General features: G+C 46.4%; 1 protein-coding gene across 2 annotated transcripts in view; it reads right to left on the bottom strand.

Moving 5' to 3' along the window:
* The window catches only part of Smoc2 (SPARC related modular calcium binding 2), a 129,083-nt gene that overhangs the window by 41,161 nt on the left and 63,540 nt on the right, over window positions 1–24,382 (bottom strand). Inside the window, exons 5-7 of one of the 2 annotated variants that reach the window (XM_032894654.1) lie at window positions 20,729–20,776; window positions 17,762–17,845; window positions 16,431–16,505 (exon numbers count right to left, since the gene is read on the bottom strand). In XM_032894654.1, the coding sequence (XP_032750545.1) occupies window positions 16,431–16,505; window positions 17,762–17,845; window positions 20,729–20,776 (207 nt within the window). The remainder of the gene's footprint in view (window positions 1–16,430; window positions 16,506–17,761; window positions 17,846–20,728; window positions 20,777–24,382) is intronic. The other variant, XM_032894655.1, reaches the window with a different exon arrangement.

The following is a 24,382-nucleotide window of genomic DNA, read 5'->3' as shown; positions in this document are numbered from 1 at the left end:
TTACTAACTGTGAGCGTTCATCAACTCATGACTCGTGCCATGGTGGCACTGCCAACGCCCAGTGACCTCAAAGAAAGGCGCCAGCAGGAAGCCCATAGAACATCAGCGTTGCTCTGAGGCTACCCACTTCCTGCCCAGGTTTCTGACCCAAAGGTCTGGGGGGGAGGTGAGGCCCCATAATTTGAGTTTCTGAGGAGCTCTGAGATCACGCTGAAATCAGCGGTGTTTTCGTGTGCCAAAGGTTTCTCCATGTGGGTTTTTTTCCCCCTTAGAATGATTACAGTGCTTAATTCTTACACAGGCTGTCCTCATCAGTCATGGGATCTCTTGTGGTTCACTTTCCAATTACACAAAACCTATATGAAATGATCAAAGAAGTCAAGGGGAAACAAAGAATTCAGGCCTGGATTTGCTAGCAATGACAGAGGAGAGTGAGCAGGGTGGAAGAGGTGCCCAGAAAACTTGGATCAGACAGTGTAAATTTACTTGAATGTTCACAAAAAAAAAAAAAAGACCAAAATGGGATTACAGTGTTTGGCTTTGCCTGTGCTCAGGATGTGATTATGATCGTCAGTTAAGTATAATCTTGGGGGATTTGCATAATATATTATGTTAAAGACAAGGTCATTGCTGTCACAATCAATGCACATGGTAGGATGGTAGTAAGCTTGCATGTGCTCTTTTGAATCCTCAGGACAGAAGGAGGAATAGGTTAGAACCCTGTATTCCATTAGCGAGAGGCCCAGGCTCCCGTAAGACTGGCACTGTGCAGATGCATAGATGTAGGAAATTGGTGTGGGTGTACAATCCCGGGATAGAGCCAAATTGCCAACACCTCGCTCTCCAAGAGACGAACTAGGCAAAGTGGCTCACTTGCACCAAAATAAATAAACAAACAAACAAGTGGTTGGATAAAACACCCAGGTCCAGGATCTCTAGATATAAAAATAGAACTGACGTGGCTCAGCAAACAGACTCCAGCCTAAAGCTCTGATTCTGGACCTTGACAGAGGAAAAGAAGCCTCGTACCAAACCAGAGACAGATTTTCTAGAATGTTCATAGAGGCCCTGATTGTGAGCAGCTTCTAAGCTGCAGCCCCTTCCCCTGATCTCTTTCTAGTGACTCCCGTGTGTTCTGCCAAGAAGGTGCCACAGTGAAACCCCATAGTCCCTGCAAAGGGCCCTAGGTTGAAATCCCTTTGTTCTCCCACCCCTCGGAGGTATCACACCAACGTCAAAGCAGTTCCAAGAGTCTGGGAAACGTGTTCATCTTCACTCTGGCCTCCGAAAGCCAGACTCTGTGCCCCACCCCTCTCTTGTCAAGTTCCCCTCAGAGTTCAGGCCCCAGCAGCACTGTGAGTTCTGCCGCAGTTGCCCCGGCAGAGTCTCATCAAGTGAGTCAGCCCAGCCCCGGCTCGGAGCCTTCTGCCCTAGGACCTTTAGGAGTTAGGGAGGAGAGCAGCGAATTGCCTAAGAATAGGAAATGCTATTTGAAAATTCCGTGGAATTGGGAAATTGGCTCTATTTGAAGGAAGCTAAGGAAGAACGTGGTTTTGTTTTGTATCCAGGGACTTACAAAGGAAATCCGAACGTCATCTGTTTCACAGAAGCATCCAGCATTGAGGCCGGTGGCTTCACCCAATGCAGTGGTTGCTAGCAGATCAGACAGTGGCTCAGCCTCTCAGAGGTCTCACCTCTCTAAAGCAGTGGCTTTGAAAAATGAGACCAGGGGCTCATGAGATGGCTCAGTGGGCAGTGGCATTTGCTGTGAAGCCTGACTGACCTGGACCCCATGACCCATGTAGTAGAAGGGGAGAACCCACTCTGGTAAGTTGTGCCCTGAACTACATACTCATGTCCTGGCATGTGTGTGCCCTATGCATGCACACACACACACACACACACACACACACACACACACAGAGAGAGAGAGAGAGAGAGAGAGAGAGAGAGAGAGAGAGAGAGAGAGAGAGAGAGAGAGAGAGAGAGACACTCACATACACAATTAACTAAGTGATATAAGAAAAAGCAAGTTACAGGTAACTAAGTTAAACCTTTTCCTCCCCAAGTTGCTTCCGCCATGGTGTTTTGTCACAGCAATAGAAACTCTAAAACAATCAGGCTGTGTGCAAGCCTGTAGGAGATTTTAAGTGGTGATTACTTAAATAATCTCAAATAGGGTAGGACCCAGTCCACCTGGGCTGGTGGTCCAGAGTTCTATAAGAACGTAGGCCGAGGAAGCCAGGAGGAGCAGGCCAGTAAGCCGCACCCCTCCACGGCCTCTGCATCAGCTCCTGCCTCCAGGTTTCTGCCCTGTTTCAGTTTCTGTCCCGACTTCCTTTGGTGATGAACAGCGATACAGACGAGTAAGCCAAATAAACAATTTCCTCCCCAAATTGCTTTTGTTCGTGGTGTTTCATCGAAGCAACAGAAACCCTAAGGCACTGTAGTACCACACAACACCAACAAACACTCCCTGAGACACCTCAGTTCAGACTTATGACTGTCGTATGTCAGAAATGGCCCAACACCTTCTTCTGACATGTTGTACCATGTATTTATGAGAAACAACATTCTCAGCGCTAACCATTGTACATCAGAACACTGATCATCTCAGAAAGACATTAAGGTTATCTACATTCCACAGTAGCAAATGTCCAGCCAAGACTCTATGTAAAACCAAACAAGCATTGTTATGGCATTAGTATACATGTTTTCTCTTATCTTTAATAAATAGTAAAATTATATTCATATCAAAGAATAGTGCTAAAATAAACTTCAACATGGTTAATAATGTAACAAATTAGTCAATGTTTTATTTTAATTTCTGTATATATACCTGGGGTCACAGCCCTTGAGTGGAGTCTATTTAAGGAACCCTGACAAAGAGAAAGCAAAGTGGGCCAGTGACTCACAGTGGGGCAGTCTGACTTTCAGACACAACCAGGCCATAAACATGGGAACCCACCGAGAAGCTGAACGTCCGCGCACCCAAGACATCTGTTCATAGGAGGAGGCCACAAAGCAGATGAAAGAGGCCGCATGTCACATGTCATATCCTTGACTTAGAAAGATCACTTAAACACAGTAAGAAAGCAAATAACTCAATTAAAAGCCTGACTAGACACCTCGCCAGGGAGCACACCCAGATGGGAAAGTGAACCTCAAGAATTTTCTTGGGCTTCAAAGCTGTCGGGGGTGTCACGGTTCAAATGATTAGGCTATAAAGTCACACCCCCAGGAAAACCACTGAACTCCACAGGCTGGACAGCACCAAGCACTGGTGAGGCATGGGCCACGGGACTAACACCCTGACGTAGCTACCTTTCCATTGCCGGGAGAAAGAGTTTAACTGACCTTACAGTTCCAGAGGGTTAGAGTTTACGGAGGCCACAAGAGGATGCAGAGAGTAGCATTCTCATCCAGACAACCACATTCCACCCTTGGTCCACAGAGGCTCGCGGCCATATCATAATGCAAGGTTTTAGTCCAGCTTCGAAAGTCCCACTGTCTTCCACAGTTTCTACACCATTAAAAAGCCTAAAATCCAAAGTCTCTTCTGAGACTTAAGGCAACCTCTTAAATTGTAGCCCCCCTGTAAAATCAAAAGACAAATCACATACTTCCAAACACAGACGGCGCGGAAGATACATTACCATACCTGAAAGGAGAAACGAAGGCATGGTTAGTCAATATTGGACTGAAGCAAGCCAGAAACCCAGCAGGGCAAACTCCAAACCCTATAGCTCTGTGTCTCTGCCAAAGGGCTCAGATGGCTTTGCCACTCTAGACCAAAGTCCCAAAGTCTTCCATATTGGTCAAAAAAAAATTACCATGGTCAGGTCTATCTATCATGGATAATGTGATAAAACACTATGACCAGAGCAACTGATAAAAGATGGAGGTTAACTGGGCTATGGTTGCAGTGGTTGAGAGTCTACACTGGCAGGGTAAATGCAGAGGTAGGTGGCTACAGCATCAGCCAAGGGCTCACATCGTGATACATAAGCAGGAGACAGAACAGTGGGGGTGACATGAGCCTTTCCCAAGTCCTTCTCCCGTGACATACCTCTTCCAACAAGTGCACATCTCTGAAGTCTTCCTAAATGGTTCTACCAACTAGGGACCAAGCATGCAAACGTGTAAGCCTGTGGGGGTTGTTCTCCTTCAAACCATTACATTCACCATGGTTAGTGGGATTTCAGAAGGCCATGTCTACTGGAGGAAACGACGTCAAACACAGACATCCATTATAATCCTGTATCTACACATGTAGCCAGGTCATGTGAATATAAATCTATACAGACTTGGATATGAACACCTATAGCTGACTAAATCATAATTGTCCCAAATTGGAAACCACCAAGATATAAGTAAGAAGGTGGACAGATAAAACAGTGAAGATCTCCACGACAGAATATTTCATGCTAAAAAGTGAGCTATCGTGGAAAAATGGTACTGAGAAACTTTACTGCACATTTATGAATATAGGAGGCCATGTCCTATCAAAGCAATAAGGACAGCAGACAGACCACAGGTGCCTGGTGGCCACAAGACATGGACAGGTGTAGCATAGAGGACCTAAGTAATGAGGCCATGGTGAGGCATCATGGCCCGTCATTATCTACTCCCAGAGAGACGATCAAGTGAACTGTAGGTACCTGATAGCAAAACCAGCATCACTGGCCAGTGTGACCACACAGCGTGTCAAGGTACATGTTAGCTCTGGGGATGAGGAACGCAACAGCGGGAGGCCATGGTTCTGTTCTCAGGACAATGTTTTCTAGAAAGCAAAAGTGGCCTACAAAATGAAGTATTTACGATGTAGCCCTGCCTTGACACTCCTGCTTGGGCATAGGTACCACTAGCCTCCTAACAATGTTCTTGTGTGTGTGTGTATGTGTGTGTGTGTGTGTGTGTGTGTGTGTGTGTGTTTCCGTCTGTCTGTTTGTATGTGTGTTTGTATATGTTTGTGTCTGTGTTTGTGTATGTGCGTATGTGTGTTTCTGTCTGTTTGTATGTGTGTTTCTGTCTGTTCATATGTGTGTTTGTGTATGTTTGTATGTCTGTATGTGTCTGTGTTTGTGTATGTGTGTATGTGTGTTTCTGTCTGTATGTGTGTGTTTGTGTGTGTGTGTGTGTGTGTGTGTGTTTCTGTCTCTCTGATTGCATGTGGGTGTTTGTATATGTCTGACTCTCTCTGTGTGTATGTGTGCGTGTGTATGTATGTGTGTTTGTGTGTTTCTGTCTGTTTGTATGTGTGTGTTTGTGTAGGTTTGTATGTGTGTTTGTGTCTGTGTTTGTGTGTTGTGTGTGTGTGTGTGTGTGTGTGTGTGTGTGTGTGTTTGTGTGTGTGTGTGTGTGTGTGTGTGTGTGTTTGTGTGTGTGTGTGTGTCTCTGTGTGTGTGTGTGTGTCTGTTGTGTGTGTGTGTGTGTGTGTGTGTGTGTTTGTGTGTGTGTGTGTGTGTGTGTGTGGTGTGTGTTTGTTGTTTCCCCAAATTAGTATGTTTTAATTCAGTCACATCCAAAAGTGGTTGAAATTGTGGTGTGTGTGTGTGTTTGGTCAGTGGTAGAGAATGCTCTCTTTCCCCAAAGGCCCTAATTTTAATTCAGTCACATCCAAAAAAAAAAAAAAAAAAAGTGGTTGAAATTGTGACAGGGTATTCTAGAAACCCCACGGGCTTTCAGAACTGCATGGGGTGTCTGTAGAATGTAGAATGCCGGTACAGATTTATAAATGATGACAAAGAAAAACAGAAAATAAAAGGTACTAATTTTTAAACAGCAAGGCAAACCAAAAAAGCGCAGATAAATATCGTAAGTAATTCATTTATTAGCTTTCGCTTCGACCCATAATTTTTCGTTTCACATGTGACTTGACGGGAACAAGTTGCTTCTGCAAAAATTATAGGGGTAGCCTTGGATATCATGAAATATGTCAGTATTTGTGTGAAAAATGTAGCTTAAAATATTTAAATTAGGAAAAAAACCTAAGCTGTGAAAGTGATTTCCAAGCAAGCACTGAGTTTGCTGTACTGATTTTTGGTTTTGTTGTTGTTGTTGTTTGTTTTCCAGTTTTAAAAACTGTCTTCTAAAATAAAGTAGCATTTTTCCCTTGAATCAGAGTCAAGACAAAACAAGAAAAATCAAGATTATTTCTAAGTTTTCAAACCAAAGAGAAAACTGTCTTTTAGCTGAGAGCTCTGGAGAACTTGGTTCTTAAGATGAGTTCAGAAGGTTTGGGCAGGAGAACAGCAGCGAGAACGCGTGGGCGCCAGTCAGAAAGCTTCACTGGGCACAGTACGGATCTGTGTGTCCGCTGATCAACGCTGATTAAGAGAGCTGTGTTCATCTGCCTCCCCCAACAGGGCTGCTGCTGTTCAAAGTCACTTTAGGGTAGACTCGCATTCCCAGAAGAGAAGGGCTGGGGCTCCTCCCAGAAGTGCTAGAGAGAGAATGAGGAGCTATGCACAGGTGAGCTCTCAATGACCCGCGGGGTCTCCTCCTGCAGTGCCTGTTCCCACAGAGCTTCTCAGCAGTGCTCCTCTCTCGCCGCGGGTGACTGGACATGCACACCACACAGGCCGAGTTTACACGACTGACTCTGCTTTGTGTGACGAAATGCTAATAAACGGTACTCACTAGCTTTGCCGAACACTTCCGTTTACAAAGCATTAGTATGTGGATGTAGTAATCCACAGGTGCAGAAATGAAAGGTGCCTACTGCAAGGGCATGCCTTAAAACCTCCAGGATTTCCTTCCCTGTTCAGCTTCCTTCCCTGTGCCCTGTGCATACAGGAGACACTTGGAGCCTGGGCCTCAACCAGCTGCAGTCAGAGAGGAGGAGAACGGGCCCTGGGGGACAAGGCGACTTTGAAAAGAAGCATCCTCTGGCTGAAGTGCCAGACAGACATGGTACTGTGCTTTCCTAAACCACATGTACATTTTCCTAGTTTATTAGCACAGCTTTATACTTGGCTGATTTTCATTAAAGGAGCAAACAAGCATTGTTGGTGAGCAGCAGCCTTTGATACGTAGTACCTGTGGCTGGGAAACCATGGCTAAAGTTGGGGGAATTCTTGGTTTTAGCCAATGTTTGCTATCTAAGAAGGGAAACCTATAAAAAGAACTTCTCGAGGTCACCTGCAGCCAAGACTCGAGCCCCTCTTACCTGCTACACAAACTCGTTCTTACTTAGGGGACATCCTGGGAATGGACTATGTGTATGTAACAGCAAGAACTAGGGTTCCATGGTGAACCCCATCTTCACAGCAATCTTCTATTCAAGCTTTAGTCACCCCAATAGCAACGATTCAGATGTGTGTTCCCCTGAAATTCATATGCTGACCCCTCATGTATGAGAGTTTGGAAACAGGACATTTCAATTCAGAATTCAGCAAGACCTTCATATGTCCTGATTGGACTGAAAGAGGGACACCTGGGATGCTCAGAGGAACATTCCTGAGAGGAGGCAGAGAGGCTCTCTTGCAAGTCAAAGAGAAATCTGCAAGAGAGACCAACTCTGCCAGTTCCACTGCCCGGACTCAGCCCTAGCTCAGGCCATTGAGAAGGAATCCCCACTCTTTAAGCCCAGGGACTGGAATATCTATGGAATCTCATCAGAGCAGTCAAGGCAAAATAATAAACAATATTAAAATTTGCTTCTGAGGAATACTCAAGGAAATTTTTCTAAAGCCCTAAGCCCCAAAATAGCTAAACAAAGTTTTGGGAACATCACATGGCCTCACTTGCAGGCAACTTTGTTAGATCAAAGCAGACGCTGAGGTGAAGGGGTACTCCAATAGCAAGAAGCACCATCTGTGGAAGGGTGTCCCATGCGGCTCGCCCATTAGTAAGTGGCAGCCTTGTCATCCCTGCCACTCACAATGGCTGCTGACACCACTTTGAATCCATTACAGTGAAGGAGGAAGCTGACTGGTGGTCTTCCTGGTCCAAAATTCTACTCTGAAGGATCAACTCAGCATAACAAGTTTCTATAAAACTGAGAGCAGCTGCCCTTGGGGGCACAAAGGCTTCTGAACAACACCCTGCCAGCAGCATAGCAGCTCCACCAATTCCTGCTTAAGGGCCCCAGTGACCAACACTGATCCACAGTGATGACAGTGCAAGGGTTCTGAGAAGAAACGAAAGAAAAACCAAGTGACTAAACCCATCCCAAAGAAACCACCGGGCTTCAAAGAGGCTTCTAGTCAAGGAAGCACAAAGGCAACTCATAGAATAGGGTGAACTGTATGCTTAACCCGTGTCAGACCTGTACCCAGAATGCATCAGCCTTGCTCTCAGAGCCTTCCTGAGGGCACCCAGTGTGAATATTAGAAACATTCAAATACGTTAACAACTTCACACTAGTAATAGTGAGTTTTTGTTCTTGGTGGTCCATAAAATTTAACATTAGCTTCCAACAACAGAGAGAGAGAGAGAGAGAAAGAGAGAGAGAGAGAGAGAGAGAGAGAGAGAGAGAGGGAGGGAGAGGGAGAGGGAGAGGGAGAGGGAGGGAGTCAGGGAGGGAGGGAGGGAGTGCTTAAAATAAGTGAGCAATATAGATGCTAAGAGGCCATGACTTTCTCTGGAACTATCTGTAAGAAGTAGGTTAGGTGGAGAAATTCTAGTAGTCTCTAGCAGCAGCTGCAGAAGTCATGGTGCAAATGCAAGAGGCCACACTCTCTGTCAGGATCCCATGGTGAGATGCTGCCTTAGTCCAGAGCCTCTCACTTTCAGTGCTCCCCAAGGCCTGGAGGGGGCTAAGCCCCAGTAGGGGAAAAGGCCTCAGAGAGGTAGGCACTGCTCAGGAGAATGAGAATGCCCCTTCAGTCTTTGTAGGCCATGAACTCCCATGCACATCTGTAAACAGCTGTTTTCTGACCTTCACTGAGACTTCACAATGCACCTCTTCCTTACCAGATGCCTGCAATTCTTTTAGCTTCTGTGAGAAGGATCATGGGGCCTGGCTAGTACAGTCTGCCATAAGAAAACTGTCTCTTTTCAGTTCTCATACACAAGGCCCATTTTGGGTGTCCAGGGGCTTCTTCCAGAGCCAGAACCCCCTACTCTGTATCTACTAGAGCCAGAACTCACCTCTAACCACAGCCAAGCAGCAGAGAAACACTAGCAGGAAATACATGTTTAAGGCGGGTCATTCAAAGCTCTGCACAGCCCAGTCCTCTGTCAGCCTGAGCAACCCCAACCCCTATCCTCCCACACCCAGCCATCTTTAGAGATCCCCACATCTCCTCTGCCAAAAAGCAGCAGGAGAAACCTACATTCCAGGTTGGGCTGCACATACACATAGGATCCTGAAATGCATGCTTGCCATGGAGACAAATAGCCCCAGGCTCACGGAGCTGTTTTAAGGATGAAATCGTACCAACGTGTAATCAGAGCCCTTTGCCTGATGCACACCAGCGCCATATCCTTTCTGTTCTGGAGCTCTGTTTGTATAGGAAACCCCTGCTGCACCAGCGATCCGATGGCGAATTGGATTTCATTTCTCCTCAGAGAATAAAGTCAAATGTGCTTCTCTACCTGGAGATGCATTAGTGTGCTTCCAAGCAGCCTAGCCAAGGGTCCACTTGATTTCACTGCTTTTTTCTTTTTCTTAAAAAACAAAAAACAAACAAACAAAAAACCCTTGGGAGCTTTGAATACTCTGATCATTTACAGTTTGATTGAACATTGAAATCTGAGAGTTAAGCATGTTTGGAATTAACAAACCCTTCCCCCATATGGTTAGGAAAATTAAATCAACTCCATCGTGTACATTTTTAAGCAGGATAATGAACATTTTAAAAAGTGTGCATGGTTACAGCTACAGTGAATGGGAATTATGTAATTTATAGATTTTGATCTCTTCAAATGACCAAAGCTTTATAACTTAAGAGTCTAAATGGTATTTTGATGATTTTATAAGGTAGCTTTTGAAAAAAAAAAACACAAAAAGAAAAACCTAGAAGTTACGAATGAAATGTAATTCATTATTTTCCCCCTGGGGAACAAAATTTAGCTTGATTTAAAGCAGAATTAAAAGATAATTATCTTTTGGCATTAATTTTAATATGTGCAATAAAGCAAAAGTTATCAATCCCGAATAAGGCAGAAAATATTTCCACTGGGGGGGTCCCATAAAACCACGGGACACGGTGACCATCAAGGGTGTCCTCTTGGGCATAAGCCAAAGAACTGTTTAACTGTTGAGAAGGCAGAGGGAAGGGGGGGTGGTGTCCAACGATGACACAACCCAGGCCTCTGTGCTTTCTCCAGATTGTACAAAATCCAGAAAGACAGTAAAAGATTGGCAAGCGTGCGCTCAGCAGTCTGCAGAGAGACAGGCGAGGCTGAGTGCAGGGAGCCTCCCCTGCAGCCTGCAGAGGCTCAGCTTTGGGCTCTAGAGCTGCTGGAAGAGCCAGGGACAGAGAGAAAAAAACAGACACTCGACATCTCCGATCAGCATTTAAAAATAAACAAGGCAGCGAGACGTCCAACGCCTAGATTCTCTACTCCGTACTGCAAGTGGGAGGGAGGTCCAACTGCTGACACTGGAGCTGCAACCAGGAGCCCTTCAGTGGTGTAGGTGAGGGCCAGTCCTTGGCTAGTACCCAGGCAGGACTGCCTGCAGGCGACCAGAACTAAAGCCACAAGAACCTGACCTAAGAGGGTAGACTGGAGATTACCCAGCCACCGGGAACCACAGCCCTCAGAAGCCACCCTTAAACGAGTAGCTGGTGACCATGAATACTCTGCTCTCCATAGCTCCTCAGCTACAGTAGAGAGCTGTAACCTGTCAGAGCTTCCAGGTGGTGGGAAATATGGAATGCTCTGTGTTACTCTTTATAACAAAGCCTGGCTTACCTTAAAGAGCATCTATAGGTCCTCCCGACAGAGAGAGGAGTCATACTATCTCTCTCGGGGATAGCAAAGGGGACAGCTTTAGATGCTGTGCTCCATTCTGATCCTGGTAAGTACCACTTGGGTGGCTGACCTGAGGTCCGTGTGGCTCCCATTTGGACTGGCAGTAACTTCTGAAATATTTCAGTGTCCATATAGGCATAAGGAAAATGATGTAGCCACTGCTGTCACACTTGGTCTGGAGTCCATAGCGGGGCCTTTGGCTACTCCAGTCCTGAATGAAAAAGCCCATTTGTAGAGGCCATAGGCTCAAACCACAATCTACCAGGTGGGTATATTGGTCTTCACGTAGATTGTGGGTGTCTGCCACATAGCCACAAAAGCCATTGCTCCTTAGCTTGAGGCTTTGGACTCTGGGTGGACTGGTCAGCAGGAGTGACTAGAATAAACAACAATGCCTTCACCTCCCTCCAGAGGTGATCTCAGCCTCTCCTTTCTCCAGCTATTGTCTCTAAAGGAGGCCTCTCCCCTGCTTCCCTGCAAAGGGTTTAGAGCTGAGCAGTAAAGATAGCTCGTGAGGTCTCTGTCAGTCCTACTCCAGTCTGGTTCCATTTTGAAATGATTCTGTTTTCGGCTACTGACCCCACTCTGCCAAATCCCACTGGGAATGGGCCGGTTACATCATGACTCTTCAGATGAGGAGGCAATAGGAGCACAGAGCCTTTGTCCCCCCAACGCTTACTGCATAGGCTCTTATGATGGCTAGGCACCCCAACTCTGGGAACCCTGACGTAGGTAGGATGCAGAAGACAGGTCCAGTGAGTTTCTCTCAGGCTTTGGATGGTCACACACATAATCTTTTCTGTCTTAAAGTAGTAATCCCACTTACCTACTGTCATGGCTGGATGGTGATGGCAGCTCTGACCCATACTGGCTAGAACAGGCCAAGGAAGGAACTGTTCCAGTTTGAAAAGAGATCAGAAGGAGGGGACACAGTGGGTCAGTGCTAAGTGAACACTACCAATAGTGTTCAGGTGCCCTACACCTGACCACTGAAGTCTCTGGAAAAGCCAGAGAACATGTGTGCCTGGAGAGCCGGTGCCTGTTGTACACAAAAGCCCTTTAGAGGCTCTCAGGAAATAACTACAAATTTCTCACCCAGCAGAACATCCTGTGACTTCTCCCAGCGGGCACAAGAAGGGGAAAGGACAGAACAGTGAGTTTGGTCCACACTTCAACTTGATTCTGATCATCAAGACTCTGCTGGCCTAAGTCAGACTACGGGTAGCTTCGCACCATCCCCTCCTCGCCCTCTTCCCCAGTGTCTTGTCCTTCCATAATTTACACAGACATTTCTGTATTAAATTATTAAGTTAAATATGACCCACAGCAAACAGTCCCCAGCTATCCATTCATCTGTAGATGTTGAGAGAAGTTTTGAGAATTGTTAGAATAAGAATTCAGTTCTTGGTCATCTGGGAAAGATTGTGACCTCTGAAAATAACAAGTAGACAGAAGCTTGGCTCTTGTTTTTTGTTTTTTGTTTTGTTGTTGTTGTTTGCTTTTTGTTGTTTGTTTGGTAAAGGATGATTCTTGCTTTACAGAGGAGAGGTGCAGCACATGAACGTGGAAATGGTCTTCAAGTCACTCGCCCCACTGAAAGATCTCTCTTCCCGGAGATAAGCAACTGGCCTACCATCTCAAGTCTATGGTTCTTTTGTTCCAGGGCACATCACCTGGCTCCACTGCACATGGCTGTAGAGGTGCAGATAGAGGCTCCTGTTCTGATCTTCATTCCCCCACAGACATGTCCTCTCTCTGTCTTAAACTGACAAGACTCAGGCCTGTACTGTGGCACATGCTTCTCATTTAGAACGGGGCTTAACACCCTGCCTTAGTTGACTTCCATTGCTGTGAAGAGAAAGTATGGCCAAGACAACTTACAGAAGAAAGTATTTAAACGGGGTCTTGCTTACAGATTCAGGTAAGTAGAGTCCAGGGCTATCATGATGGGTAGCATGGCAGCAGGCAGGCAAGCATGGTGCAGGGGCATTCGCTGAGAATTCACATGTTGAGACAACATCCAGGAAGCATGGAATAGTGTGGGCTCTGGAAACTTCAAAGCTCATGCCCAATGACATACCTTTTCCAACAAGGCCACACCCCCTAGCCCTTTCCAAACAGTTCCACCAACTGGGGAAAAGCATTCAAACATATGTGCCTATGAGGGCCATCCTCATTCAAACTACAACAAATCCTATACAAACTGATAGTCATGATTCATGAATAACATTTACTTTTTGGCACTGTTAAGAGACAAAGCAAGAGAGAAAAATGAGCCTCCTCTTTAGCATTTTAGACTGGATTTTAGAGGGTCAGGCAAAGGTTTGGAAAGCACTGTATACATCAGGTAAAGGATGCGGACTAGATTCACATGTGTTTGATGAACAAATGGGTTAATAATCACATAATTAAAAGACTCTTACAGAATCTTCTATCCAAAACACTTTATAATCAATCAATATGTATCCATGAATAGAAAAACAAAACTTAATACAGTAAGATGATTCAGGACCAGAAAGAAGTGAGCACCTTTCATTTTGAACTGACAGAAAAATTTGAACAAAATGCCTTTGCAAGTAAAATGCAAATTTAGACTTTACTCGTTAATTTAATATGCATTGATTGGTTCTCTTACTAGGTTAACTCACCAAGAAGATAAAAATTCAGGAATAAAAATATAATGGCACTGAAGTCTCTCTCTATCTCTCTCTCTCTCTCTCTCTCTCTCTCTCTCTCTCTCGATTTATTATTGTTTTTGCTTAACAACATCATGACAATGGTACCATGAGGGCCCATCGAACGCAGGTTGGCAAGACTCTGCTAATTTAGAAAATAAATAGTACGTGTAATTTTCATAGACTTGGAAGCCTTGTGTTTTACAGGAATGGCTCCTGTTGTTACTGAACACCCTAGGGCCTGTTTGGTTTGCACGTAACCTGCCTCATGATATTTACTGTAGTGCCCTACAGATTTTATGGTAAAAGTCATAATAATATTTTAGTACCAAGTCCTGAGAGAAATGCAAATTTATGTGTATTGTTTTCATGTATACAAAAGGAAAATAGTGCATTTCCAGTTCGGTGTTTGCTGCAAAGGAGCATGCAAGAGTTACAATACACTAAGTCAACACTTGAAGTACAGAGCAATAACTCATCAGCTCTCATAGCTGATGTCTGTCAACCCAGGATAAAACCCAAGTAGGAAAGTACCACCAATCTATGCTCCATCCCTTAAATAGTTTGTTAAATAAACATCTCTGTAGCTGCCAAAGATGATCATAAGTGAAGGTAGCTTTTAAAATAGAAATTAAATACAAACGAAAGTCTTCTGATGGCCAAGTTTACTAACAATAGTCAGGCCATGTGTCCCCAAGAGTGTTTTCAGCTTCGCTGCTAATACCTCGTTTAATGTCCTTCAATATCATGTGGGAGCTACTGTTTGACCCTCAGAAAGTAGACAATAACAGTTAAACAAAACCTAATAGTTTCATGGCCCATGTCTATAAATCAACTTAATGTCTCTGTTTTGAACTGTACTCACGTACAGAAAATTTCAAACAAACTACAGTAACTTATGTAAGCTGGACTCTCCTCAGGCATTTTTTCCAATCCTCTGTACAGTGAGTGCTTGCTCTGTAGTTGAAGGTTAGTTATAAACAGCCTAACCCTGGCGACCGTGACTGAGAGGTGATCCTTTTATTCTACGAGTTACCTGCCTACATTGAAATCCTTCCAGAGCACAATTAAATTCGCCTTCAAGTGACACATGCCCAGTGACTGCTCTTATACTTTTCTGTATGTTTCTCAGATCAAAATCAGCCAAAGTCCCATGAGAAGCTCTCAAGACCCATTGCTTGCAAACAAGCAATGATTTACTTTCTCGTACACTGGTTGCTTTGACACAGGATGGAATCAGATACCTTTTGTAAGTATGGCAACAGCATTCAGTAAAACCTGGCTCTTGAGCTTATGAGAGAAGCATCCAGATGACTTTTTATACAGTGAGTACTCTAGTTAGCTTTAACTGTCAACTGACACAGCCTAGAGTCATCTGAGAAGAAAGTCTCAGCTGAGGAATTGCCTGGATCATGCAGTATATACGAGGATATATACTTACATAATATTTAATAATAAAAAATAGAGCATATATAGTCATTTAACGTACATACATATTATATATGTTAATATATATATATATAATGTATTATTGGTTGATCGTTAGCTAAAGGAGGGCTGGTCTACTATGAGAGGCAGATGATCCAGAACTCTATAAAGCACACAGAACATAAGGCTGTCTGCAAGCATTAAACACCACCATCATGGCTCTGCCACACTTCTTTGGCTGTGAAATGAGTTCCATGATCTGAGGTGCTGCTGGGTGAAATAGCGAGCCTTCAAGTCATGCATGAGTAGCTAAGGTAACTTCCACCAACGGTGGGCAGCGACCTGGAACTCTAGGCTGAGCAAACCCTTTCTTGCCCTAGCTGCTTTTCGTCAGCGTGTTCTGTCACAGAGACAGAAATAAAACTAAAAACATGGGGAAGTTGCCAACAGCAATCACTTTATGTTCCCTGCCTTTGCATACTTACAACTGGTAAACCTTTGGGTTCTACCTTTCTTAGAGCAGCCAAGGGAGAAATCTCCGTCAGGGACAAGGTGAGGCTCAGCCATGCAGAGCCAGAAGGAAATGGTCAGGGACCATCAGAGAGCAGTGCTCACTCATTCTGCGGGAGCCCACTGGCCAGTCCAGGTAAGCCTTCTATTGCATCAGGGAGCCCCTGTCTCACCCCATGCTGTGCCAGACAGCAAGCTTTCCCAAACAAGGCATTCCCGGGGCTTTGAGATTGAACAATGCCAGACACAGCCTTCCTGACAGTCAGTCCTCTGTGCTGGATGTGGGTGCACATAGATTCTTCTCTTCCGAGCCGTGACACTTCTTAGGTCTCTATTGTATCATATGTAAAATGCACTTTAAAAGATGTGTACAGCCCAGACAGGAGCACTCTGGGCCAGGAGTATCCGCCTCTCATCTCCACGCTCAAGGTCAATCCCAGGAAATTCCTGTGGTCACCCTGACCTTCCTCGGACTTCCACTAACCCATTGGACAGCTCCAGATTTTACAAAGGGCCAGTGGAAGCAAGCAGGACACCCACCCACTGAGCTACATAAACTCCCGAAACAAAGTGGTCAGTAACAAGCTGCCCGGCTTGTCTACATGTCACAGCAGTAGCTTATAAAGGTCATTTCTGTCACTGCTGTCCTGTAGCAGGTTCAATCCGCACATTTGGAGGCTTTTAAAGCCGCCGAGAGCGCAGAAACTGCCTCAAGGAGAGCACACACCAACAAGCAGCCCGCTGTGCCCACGCGGCCCACTGCACAGCTGCACACAATTCCTTCTGAGAACACAGAGAATCTAATAAGAGAAAAACTTTAAAAGCCCACAGAAGGCAAAGCTCCTGAATTAAATACTCCCTTGCACAGACTGACACCAGGTCCCAGTTTACCTGAATTTTTATTGGTCTTGTTCTGCCGGCTCTTAACTTGCTCGGTCCAGAGGGTGGGGTAGCGTGAGGCAATATCTAGGAAACATGAAGGTGAACAGGTCATCAGGAAGTGTGGAGTCCCTCAGCTAAGGAATTCAGCCTGGTTCCCAGACCAGTATAATAAATAAAGGTTTACTGTATCTTTCAGGAAGAAACGGTTAAAAATGGATAAATGCACGACCAAGGAACAAGTAATAGAAAATTTTAAATATATTTTTTTTCTTAATCTGAACATGTAACTAAAATCTGTTTGGACAAAGGCAGGTTCTGAGTGTTATAAAACGCATCGGTGTGAGCTGAGGTTGTAACTCAGCGCTGTCGTAATTCACCTAATATACAGGAGGCCCTGGGTTTGTTCCTCAGCAGCACCAGGGAAAGGGATAAACAGAGGGAGGGAGGGAGGAAGCAGCCTAATGCACAAATATATCCCATGAAGTGAAACAGTCACTCATTCAACACGAGACTCTCACATGATATTTAAAATCTTTCACATCACACAGTAGGGGAAAGTAGCCCCTTAATATTGAGTACCACACCTGATTGACTACACATGACCCTGAAAACACAGACTCTGCACATTGGCTGACTTTGAACCCCCTTCCATGTGGGATAGGCAGCCCTGCATTCTTGTGGGTGAACTGGGGTTCTACAGGATGGAAAGTTACCATGGCAGAGCCCAGAGAAGCCCTAATACATACAAGCCACTGCTGTTATTTGAAAAGCATGTAGGATTCTGTATTCTTTGGTGTGTGTGTTGGGTGTGTGTGTGTGTGTGTGTGTGTGTGTGTGTGTGTGTGTGTGTTATAATGTGTATTGCATATACATGTCCCCCAAAGCCTGATCCCATTTGACTTGAGAACATGAGCAATGCTATAGACAGTCTATAAAGGTAAACATAGCGATCTATCTTTGTCACAGCATCGTGAAGACCTGATGTGAGTAGGGAAGCGGCACATGTTATCACATCTTTTTGAATGTATACATTTCCATTAATAAAATGACTACAGAAGAACCCTGTGGCAATGTGGAAAATCACCAGGAGAAGCCATAGATTCTCATGACATTGGAAATGGCCTCTCACAGCCAGCCTACTGTACTGTTCTGTGTCTGTCCTTCCTGGGTAGCTTATCTTTCTGTGTGTAGAATGTTTTTCTAGATTCACAAGTGAGTGACAGCAGGCAGTAGCCTTCTTTGTGTGTGTGAATAACATCATAGCCAAAGCAGCTTGATATCACTTCCCAGCCCCTGCCTGCCCCTCCCTGCTCCCCGCCCAGTTTCCATCACCCACTCACCTTCTTCATCTCCTTGGGGCTGAGTCTCCAATGCTGGGACTGCAGCATCATCTGAATTCAGAACGGAAAAGATTTGCAAGGAGACTACAATTATGAGAGTAAGCTAAATAAGTGTGCATCCAGGTTGGAGCCCAGGACCTGCAAACCACCCACAGAACCTCCCCACAGCCCACCACAGAGCAAAAACCAGTACCCCAGGGACCCAGGCAGCAACGACGACTGCTGCCAACGAAGGGACTGCTACTCACTCCCAAATGCTATGGGAACCTGAAAGCCAAGGCCCACCCAGAGACCTAAACCATCAGGGCAGTTAAAGGCAAGTGGTAAACTGTGGGAAGGGGGTGCTAAAAGACCTGTCTACTGCAGGCCATGAGGTGGGGAAGAGAACAGAGATCCACAGGGGTCACTGTGGGAGCTGAAACCCCATTTCTGCATGTGTTGCTATGCGGAGGACACTTTGAGAGCCACCATCTGAACCAGCCAGGCGTCCCTTCCCCTCATGGGCTTCCAGCCACTTAGTAGTGGGAGCACAGAGGGAACCTTAGCAGTGCTATGTGTAGGATTGGGGGGTCTGCAGTGTGGGAGGGGTCAAGCAAATGAAGAGCTAGGTGGGAGGGCAGGGTGGACTCTGAGAGGAGTGGCCCTGTTTCCTGGAGGATCCTCATCACTGAATTTACTGACCACCTCCCTGTGGATTCCTGTGAAGCTCAAGGTGAGAGCACTGGACAAGACAGTGGCTGGGACAATGGTCTCTCTCCAACTCTCTCCCCACTGCTTTTCTTCAAGTCTACCCTAGACATTTTGGTACAGTCATTTCAGAATCCACATATCAGAGAACAGCTGGCCATGGGGCCCAGCTAGCTGTGACTCCACTCTATCCTCCAGCTGTCTAGAAATGCCACTCCAGGGTTATAGGGGAGCAAAGGAGACTTATTTTCAGAACCTTTAATCCTTAACAATCTCTTGAAAAAAGTCTGGTGTCCAAACATGAAGAACTCAGTATGACTTATATGGAGCATGCAAGCCTAATGTTTGACATAAGGGAGATTTGCTGTTGAACCATTATAATTTTCAAGGAAATAAAATGAAAGGAATAATATATTCAAGCCAAATTTAACACACTATGAATCTCGAGGGGTCATAGAAGAAGCCTTTAAATGGCACATATGTCTCCTGGGGTTTTGTGGGGGAGGGGGATTTCTTGCTAGCGTGTATATCGTTGAGGATCAAGTCACCCTGGTGGGCCATTCCCAAAATCTCAGGGTCCCCGATGGCTGAATGGAGCCTGCCTGCTGAGAGTGAGGTGGGAATGGTTGGTGATGTCCACCCCAAAGGTGGAGCTGTGCCCAGGCTCTGTCCATCTGGCTCAGGCCCCTGTGTGGGTTGCCCTCCGCCCCACCTGCCCTCAGAATGCTGTGTCTCCAGCGCCATGGGCCGACCGGAATCTCTAACAGAGAGAGGGGCACAGCCCACAGAACAGAGAAGCTGTTGTTTCCTCCATGTCTCTCTCCTGCCTTGCTTTCTTCTCTAAACCTAGATTGTTGCTTCATTAAGTCTTTCTTTTGGGTGCCTGTCCAGAGAGCGGGAGAATCCAGTCCAGAGGCCTGCTTGTTCTCTGAATTCAGCTTTTACCCACACCCACTCCCCCAGGGGTATCCGCCAGTGGAGCCCATGGGCATCCTGACAAGAAGATGCTAGTGGGCAGCAGAACCCTCTGCTTATGGTCCTCTTCCCCCATCAAGTGTATTCCTTCCTCCTGTCACTCCTCAGGTGTTCTCTAGACTGAATGACTCCTCTGAGCATACCTGAAACCTCTGTGGATGGTTTAGTCCTCTCTGTCTACCCCGGGCCTCTCTGCATCTGCCCCAGAACCCTCTGAACATATTGCATGCATGTATCTTAACGGTACAGATCTCTCTTACAGGCAAGAAGTCCGGTTCCTGGCCAAGAGACTTGTGCCTCAGGAATGGGGCTGAGTAAACTCAGCTCTGCTTGTCTTGTCTTTATACCACTTCTCTTTGTCAGGTTCATTATACCATAACCCATGGTGGAGGGGAATGTCTATGGTTATGGAAAACAAATGCATCTTGAAAATTTCTCCTGACTCCAAAGCAGAGTGTGTATTATAGGGACTTCAGGGGGAAATGAGGAAGGTCAAAGGACAAAGGGACAGATCTTCCCAAGATGTCTCAGTAGGCAGGTTACAGGAGATGAACTTAGTCATCAAGTGGCCCCAAAGAAAGAAGAGATCGTCCCTTGCTCAGAAGAGCACTGCTGTAGAGAAAGCTTTCGCCTCCTCACAGACACACATTATCACGGCCATTTCTATGGCTAGGAATATGTGAGACACCAAAACACTGAGCCTCTACTCTCTGGCCAAGTGCCTCTCTTGACGTTGTCACTCAGCACACCTATAGTAGAAGGCAGTACACACGCAGGGACTCTGAGATACCCACAGGATTGCCTGACTCGCCTACAGTTGAATGTAGGTCACTGACAGCCCTGACAGACCCACAGCAGTCCTCATAGACCCACAGTAGTATTTGAACCTGCCACACCCACAGTGGTACCTGACACCTCCAAAGCTGCCCCCATATACCTGTAGTGTTATCTGACACACCATAGCTGAGCAAGGCATTCCTACCTACGGCTGAACTTGCCACATCCAGTGTTAGCTGCTGTATTACAGTTCTCTTCATACACTACAGGGCTATCTGGCACACCTACAGTTGAACACAACACACCCACAGTGGTCTTGAGCCCCTTTCAGGGTCCCCACACAAGCTGTAGCCAGCACCCCTGAGTGTACTGCCTGACCCCACAAGTGACTAGCAGAAGACAGGACTGGATCCATACTGCTAGAAGATCTGGACAACACCTTCCAATGTACCCCAACTTGAGAGTCATTTCAAGGTGCAATCGGATCAAATCTTATATGCCATCATGCATTCATTTCAAGATAGTTACCTGCTTTTCCAGCACCTTCCCGCTGGGGCAGCTTTTCATTTATTGAACCTGAGAGAGGAAAATAAGGAACGGAATTACAATGCTCTACCAAATGGTTTTCGTCAATTAGGGGAAGCAGCTCTGCCCTTCTATTTCTATAAGTCCAATGTGCATTCTCATGTTCTAGCTAAATTGCACAAGTGACCTGACACCATCGGGGGAAACTGTAACCAAAGCGGTGCCACTGACAGTACTGAGGAGTCCCCACTGCTTAGGCTCAAGTGTGGAAGACCTTTACCCTGACGTATGGCAACAGATACACCAGAAAAGCAGTCTGCGTCCTTGTCAGCACACATGGACCCGGTGAGTGTTGAGGTCATAAGGTACAGACCAGACAGGACATGACGCTAAAGGAAACCAAATCCTTGGCTTCAACTTGAGTCTGATTATGGGAAGAAAGGAAAACTGTAGGTTTGTCCTTTGAAGATGGACACAGACCATTCACAGAGCTAAGGAGTGTGATGCTCTCAGGACGGTAAGGGACACAGGGAGAGGACATCCCGGGTGCTTGCTTTCCGTACAGACACGCTGTGGCTGCCTGTGCTTCTACGAGCTCGTTTCCCTTCTGTGTGAGGGCCATGTGCTCACCATGCTGCCCATGTGTGCTTTGTGGAGAAAGGTGTTGATGATGCACAGTGTGGACAACAGTTCTTCTCACAAGTCCGAGGTAGTGCTCTTTTGCTTCCAAAGCATTGGATACCAACTTCTCCCACCTCTCCACCTGCTCAGTGTATCGGGGAAGGGGAGCTCTTCTCAGAGCTGAGACTAACGCAATGCCCCTCAGTGAAGATGCCCCAACTTATAATTTGCTACAGTTGTTTTGGGCCGTGAATATGAAACTGGAAAGGGATCAACACTTCCATTGAGGGCAAAGACAACTTTGTGACATCATTTCAATTGCTGGCATTTCTTGAAAAACAGTAGTAATGTGTTGGGAGACACAAAAGCAAATCATTCAGAGACTCCTGGGTGCGGAAGACTGCTCTGCACGGTCCAGCTCTCCCTGCTGCTTCCTGGCTGCTGCCTAAGCTATACGTTAGAGACCTTAGCCCACAACCCAGGAGGCCAGCTGGGCAAATGGACCTCCTGCATCATCAGCCTGCACCCCTGCAGGTGCCGTTTGATGCAGATGCCTTCCTATTCCCATCTACATTTTTCTCCTGCCTGGGAATGTGATTGTGTTTTGCAGCTTCTGGGGTCTGGGTTTACCTTGCTAAGAATCCAAACTTTCCATGTGTGCCTCCATTGCTTCCTGGCCTGCCCCATCTTCAGGGACCAGCTTCTTGCACAGCTTTCTTGTTAACCCATGGATGGAAGCTTATCACGTGTAGCTATGAAGGATCAAAACTTTCCCTCTCTTGACTGCAAGTGATGGGATTTTAGTACTATCTCTGAGCTTGTATGTAGGGAGGGGTTTTGATTCGTGAATGAAATATAAATATTCTAGATGGTCAAACTGCTCCCTTGAGAGCGAGTCTCAGGACTGAATTAAGATAATCTTTTGTAATCTGAGGAGGAAACAGAGCAAGCTGCTAAGCAGAAAGCTGATTAGAGACAAAATCAGGGAAAGACCCGACAGCTTACCACCATCACTCTCTCCCCGGGGAGTTGTGGGGTATGCTCTCAGAGCAGCCAGCAGCCAACAGTCTCCCCAGGGGCACCCAGCACCGAGTTCATCAGGCCCCTCAGCATTTACGGTTAGCCAAAAATAGTTCCATCTTGATCTTCATCTGTAGGAAAGAGCTCTCCGCCACAGGACCAAGTGTCTCTGATCACACACTTTGCCATGCAAACATTGTGAAATAAGGAGTTTGACTCGGTGGGGATCTGGATTCTGTCCAAGATCAAAGACTTTGGCTTTCGGTCCCAGCCTCCCTGCAAGGTTCCGTCATGAAGGACTGGGAATGGAACTGAACACAGATCTGTAGCCAGGACAAGGGGGAAACCAAGGGAATCCAGGACCAACAGGGCAGCTGGGATTTCTCACAGTGCTTGCTAGTCATGGCTGTCCACAGTGAGCTGCCCCTGATGTGCCACTCCCCAGACCAGCAACAGAAGGGCACGCTGAGCTTCTGTCAGTGAGTGAGCTTCTGTCTTGCGAAAGGGGCCTTTTAAGTAGGGTGTCACTTTTAGCAATCGCTGGGGGTGTTGATGCAGGGGGGATACCCCATGAATTACAGAGAACTACTGGACTCTTGCTCTTGCAGCCCAGGTAGTTGGTTAAAATACAGATCCAGCCACATGGCAAGAAGAGGGGGGCTACCCACAGTCTCACAGAGGGCAGTGCCCTAAGGACACGCTAGCTCATTTCCCGAATAAGAGATGAAATGTTTGGTATGGACACCAGGAAAGCAGCCGGTGTGGTGGTATCTGCTCAGAAAGGTGGCACCCACTCACCTAAAAGAGCCAATGTCTCCCTCAGAGCACAGTTAGCACAACAAGACTCACCCCAGAAATCACCAACCCCACAGATCACATGGCTTCTCTTGGGAGAGGGATTAGAGAGGGCAGGGAGGCTGGAGAAAGGAAAGACAGACTGTGCTATCTGTGTTAGGACAAGCATTTTCCATTGTCACTCAGCAGGTGCCGATGGCTTCTGCTCTCGTTCTCTGACAAGAGGCCCTGAGCATGGTGTGAATACTGAAGCCAGTATTGAAAGATGCGGTGTGGTAGGCGAGGAGAGGATATGGCCCTCAGTGCATCTCAGCTCTAGGACCTGGCAGACGTCTGGATTTACCCCCTCTAAACCTACTTTCTCATCTATGAAATGGGCAGAGTGTACAGAGACTGTAACCCCTGTACTTGGCTGAGGCACTGGGGACTCTCAAATTTGAGTCTGGCCTATGCTACAGAGAGAGACTACCTCAAGAATAGCCACAGCCACAAGGCAGCAAATGGGCAATGTGGTGACCTCGTATCGAAGCAAGCCAGTAGCAGCAATGCTGACTGTCCCCTCAGAATGACCCATGGCATTACTCTATGTGCTCTACACATAGACAGTGAAGGAGCATGCCAGCCCATGAGAGCAGAGCTTGCAAAGCCACACCACCGTGGCCTCAGCCATCAGCTTTCTCCAACTTGTTTTCTCGTTTGTACAACCATTCAACATACGACCATGTGTCGTGGGATAAACAGCACAGTCACATAGCACCAGAAAGGCCAGGCTACTTCAGGGAGATGAATTCAATAGAACGCACAGACACCTACAGCATGTCTATATGGGAAGCAAGCACCTGAATAGTCCTTAGCCTCTGTCTCTCACTGTCCTGAGAGCTTCGCACTCCTTAGGTCTTTTGATGCTAACAGCTCAAGACCTAGCCCTACTGTTACACCCAAGACACAGATGAAGAAACTGAGGCCTGGAGGGCTAAATGACTACTGAGTAGCAGACTCAGCCCACAATCTGCAGCCAGCAGGCCATCAGAAGGGTAGTCTGCAGCTGGAGCAGCTGATGTGAGGGCTACATCCACGGTCCTTACCTGGACTCTGAAAGCTCAGCCTACCATCTCCCTGTCCACCTACCCACAAGACAATTGCCTGGAGTGGACCCTACACAGACTTCTAGGTCTAATGTGCAAGAACTTAAAGTCTCTGGGGGTCCCTCCTGCCACCTCC

This window comes from Rattus rattus, chromosome 2, assembly GCF_011064425.1.
Source record: "Rattus rattus isolate New Zealand chromosome 2, Rrattus_CSIRO_v1, whole genome shotgun sequence".
Taxonomy (NCBI): domain Eukaryota; kingdom Metazoa; phylum Chordata; class Mammalia; order Rodentia; family Muridae; genus Rattus; species Rattus rattus.
The sequence above is the reverse complement of the archived record's forward strand: the minus strand, read 5'-3'. Positions and strand labels throughout refer to the sequence as shown.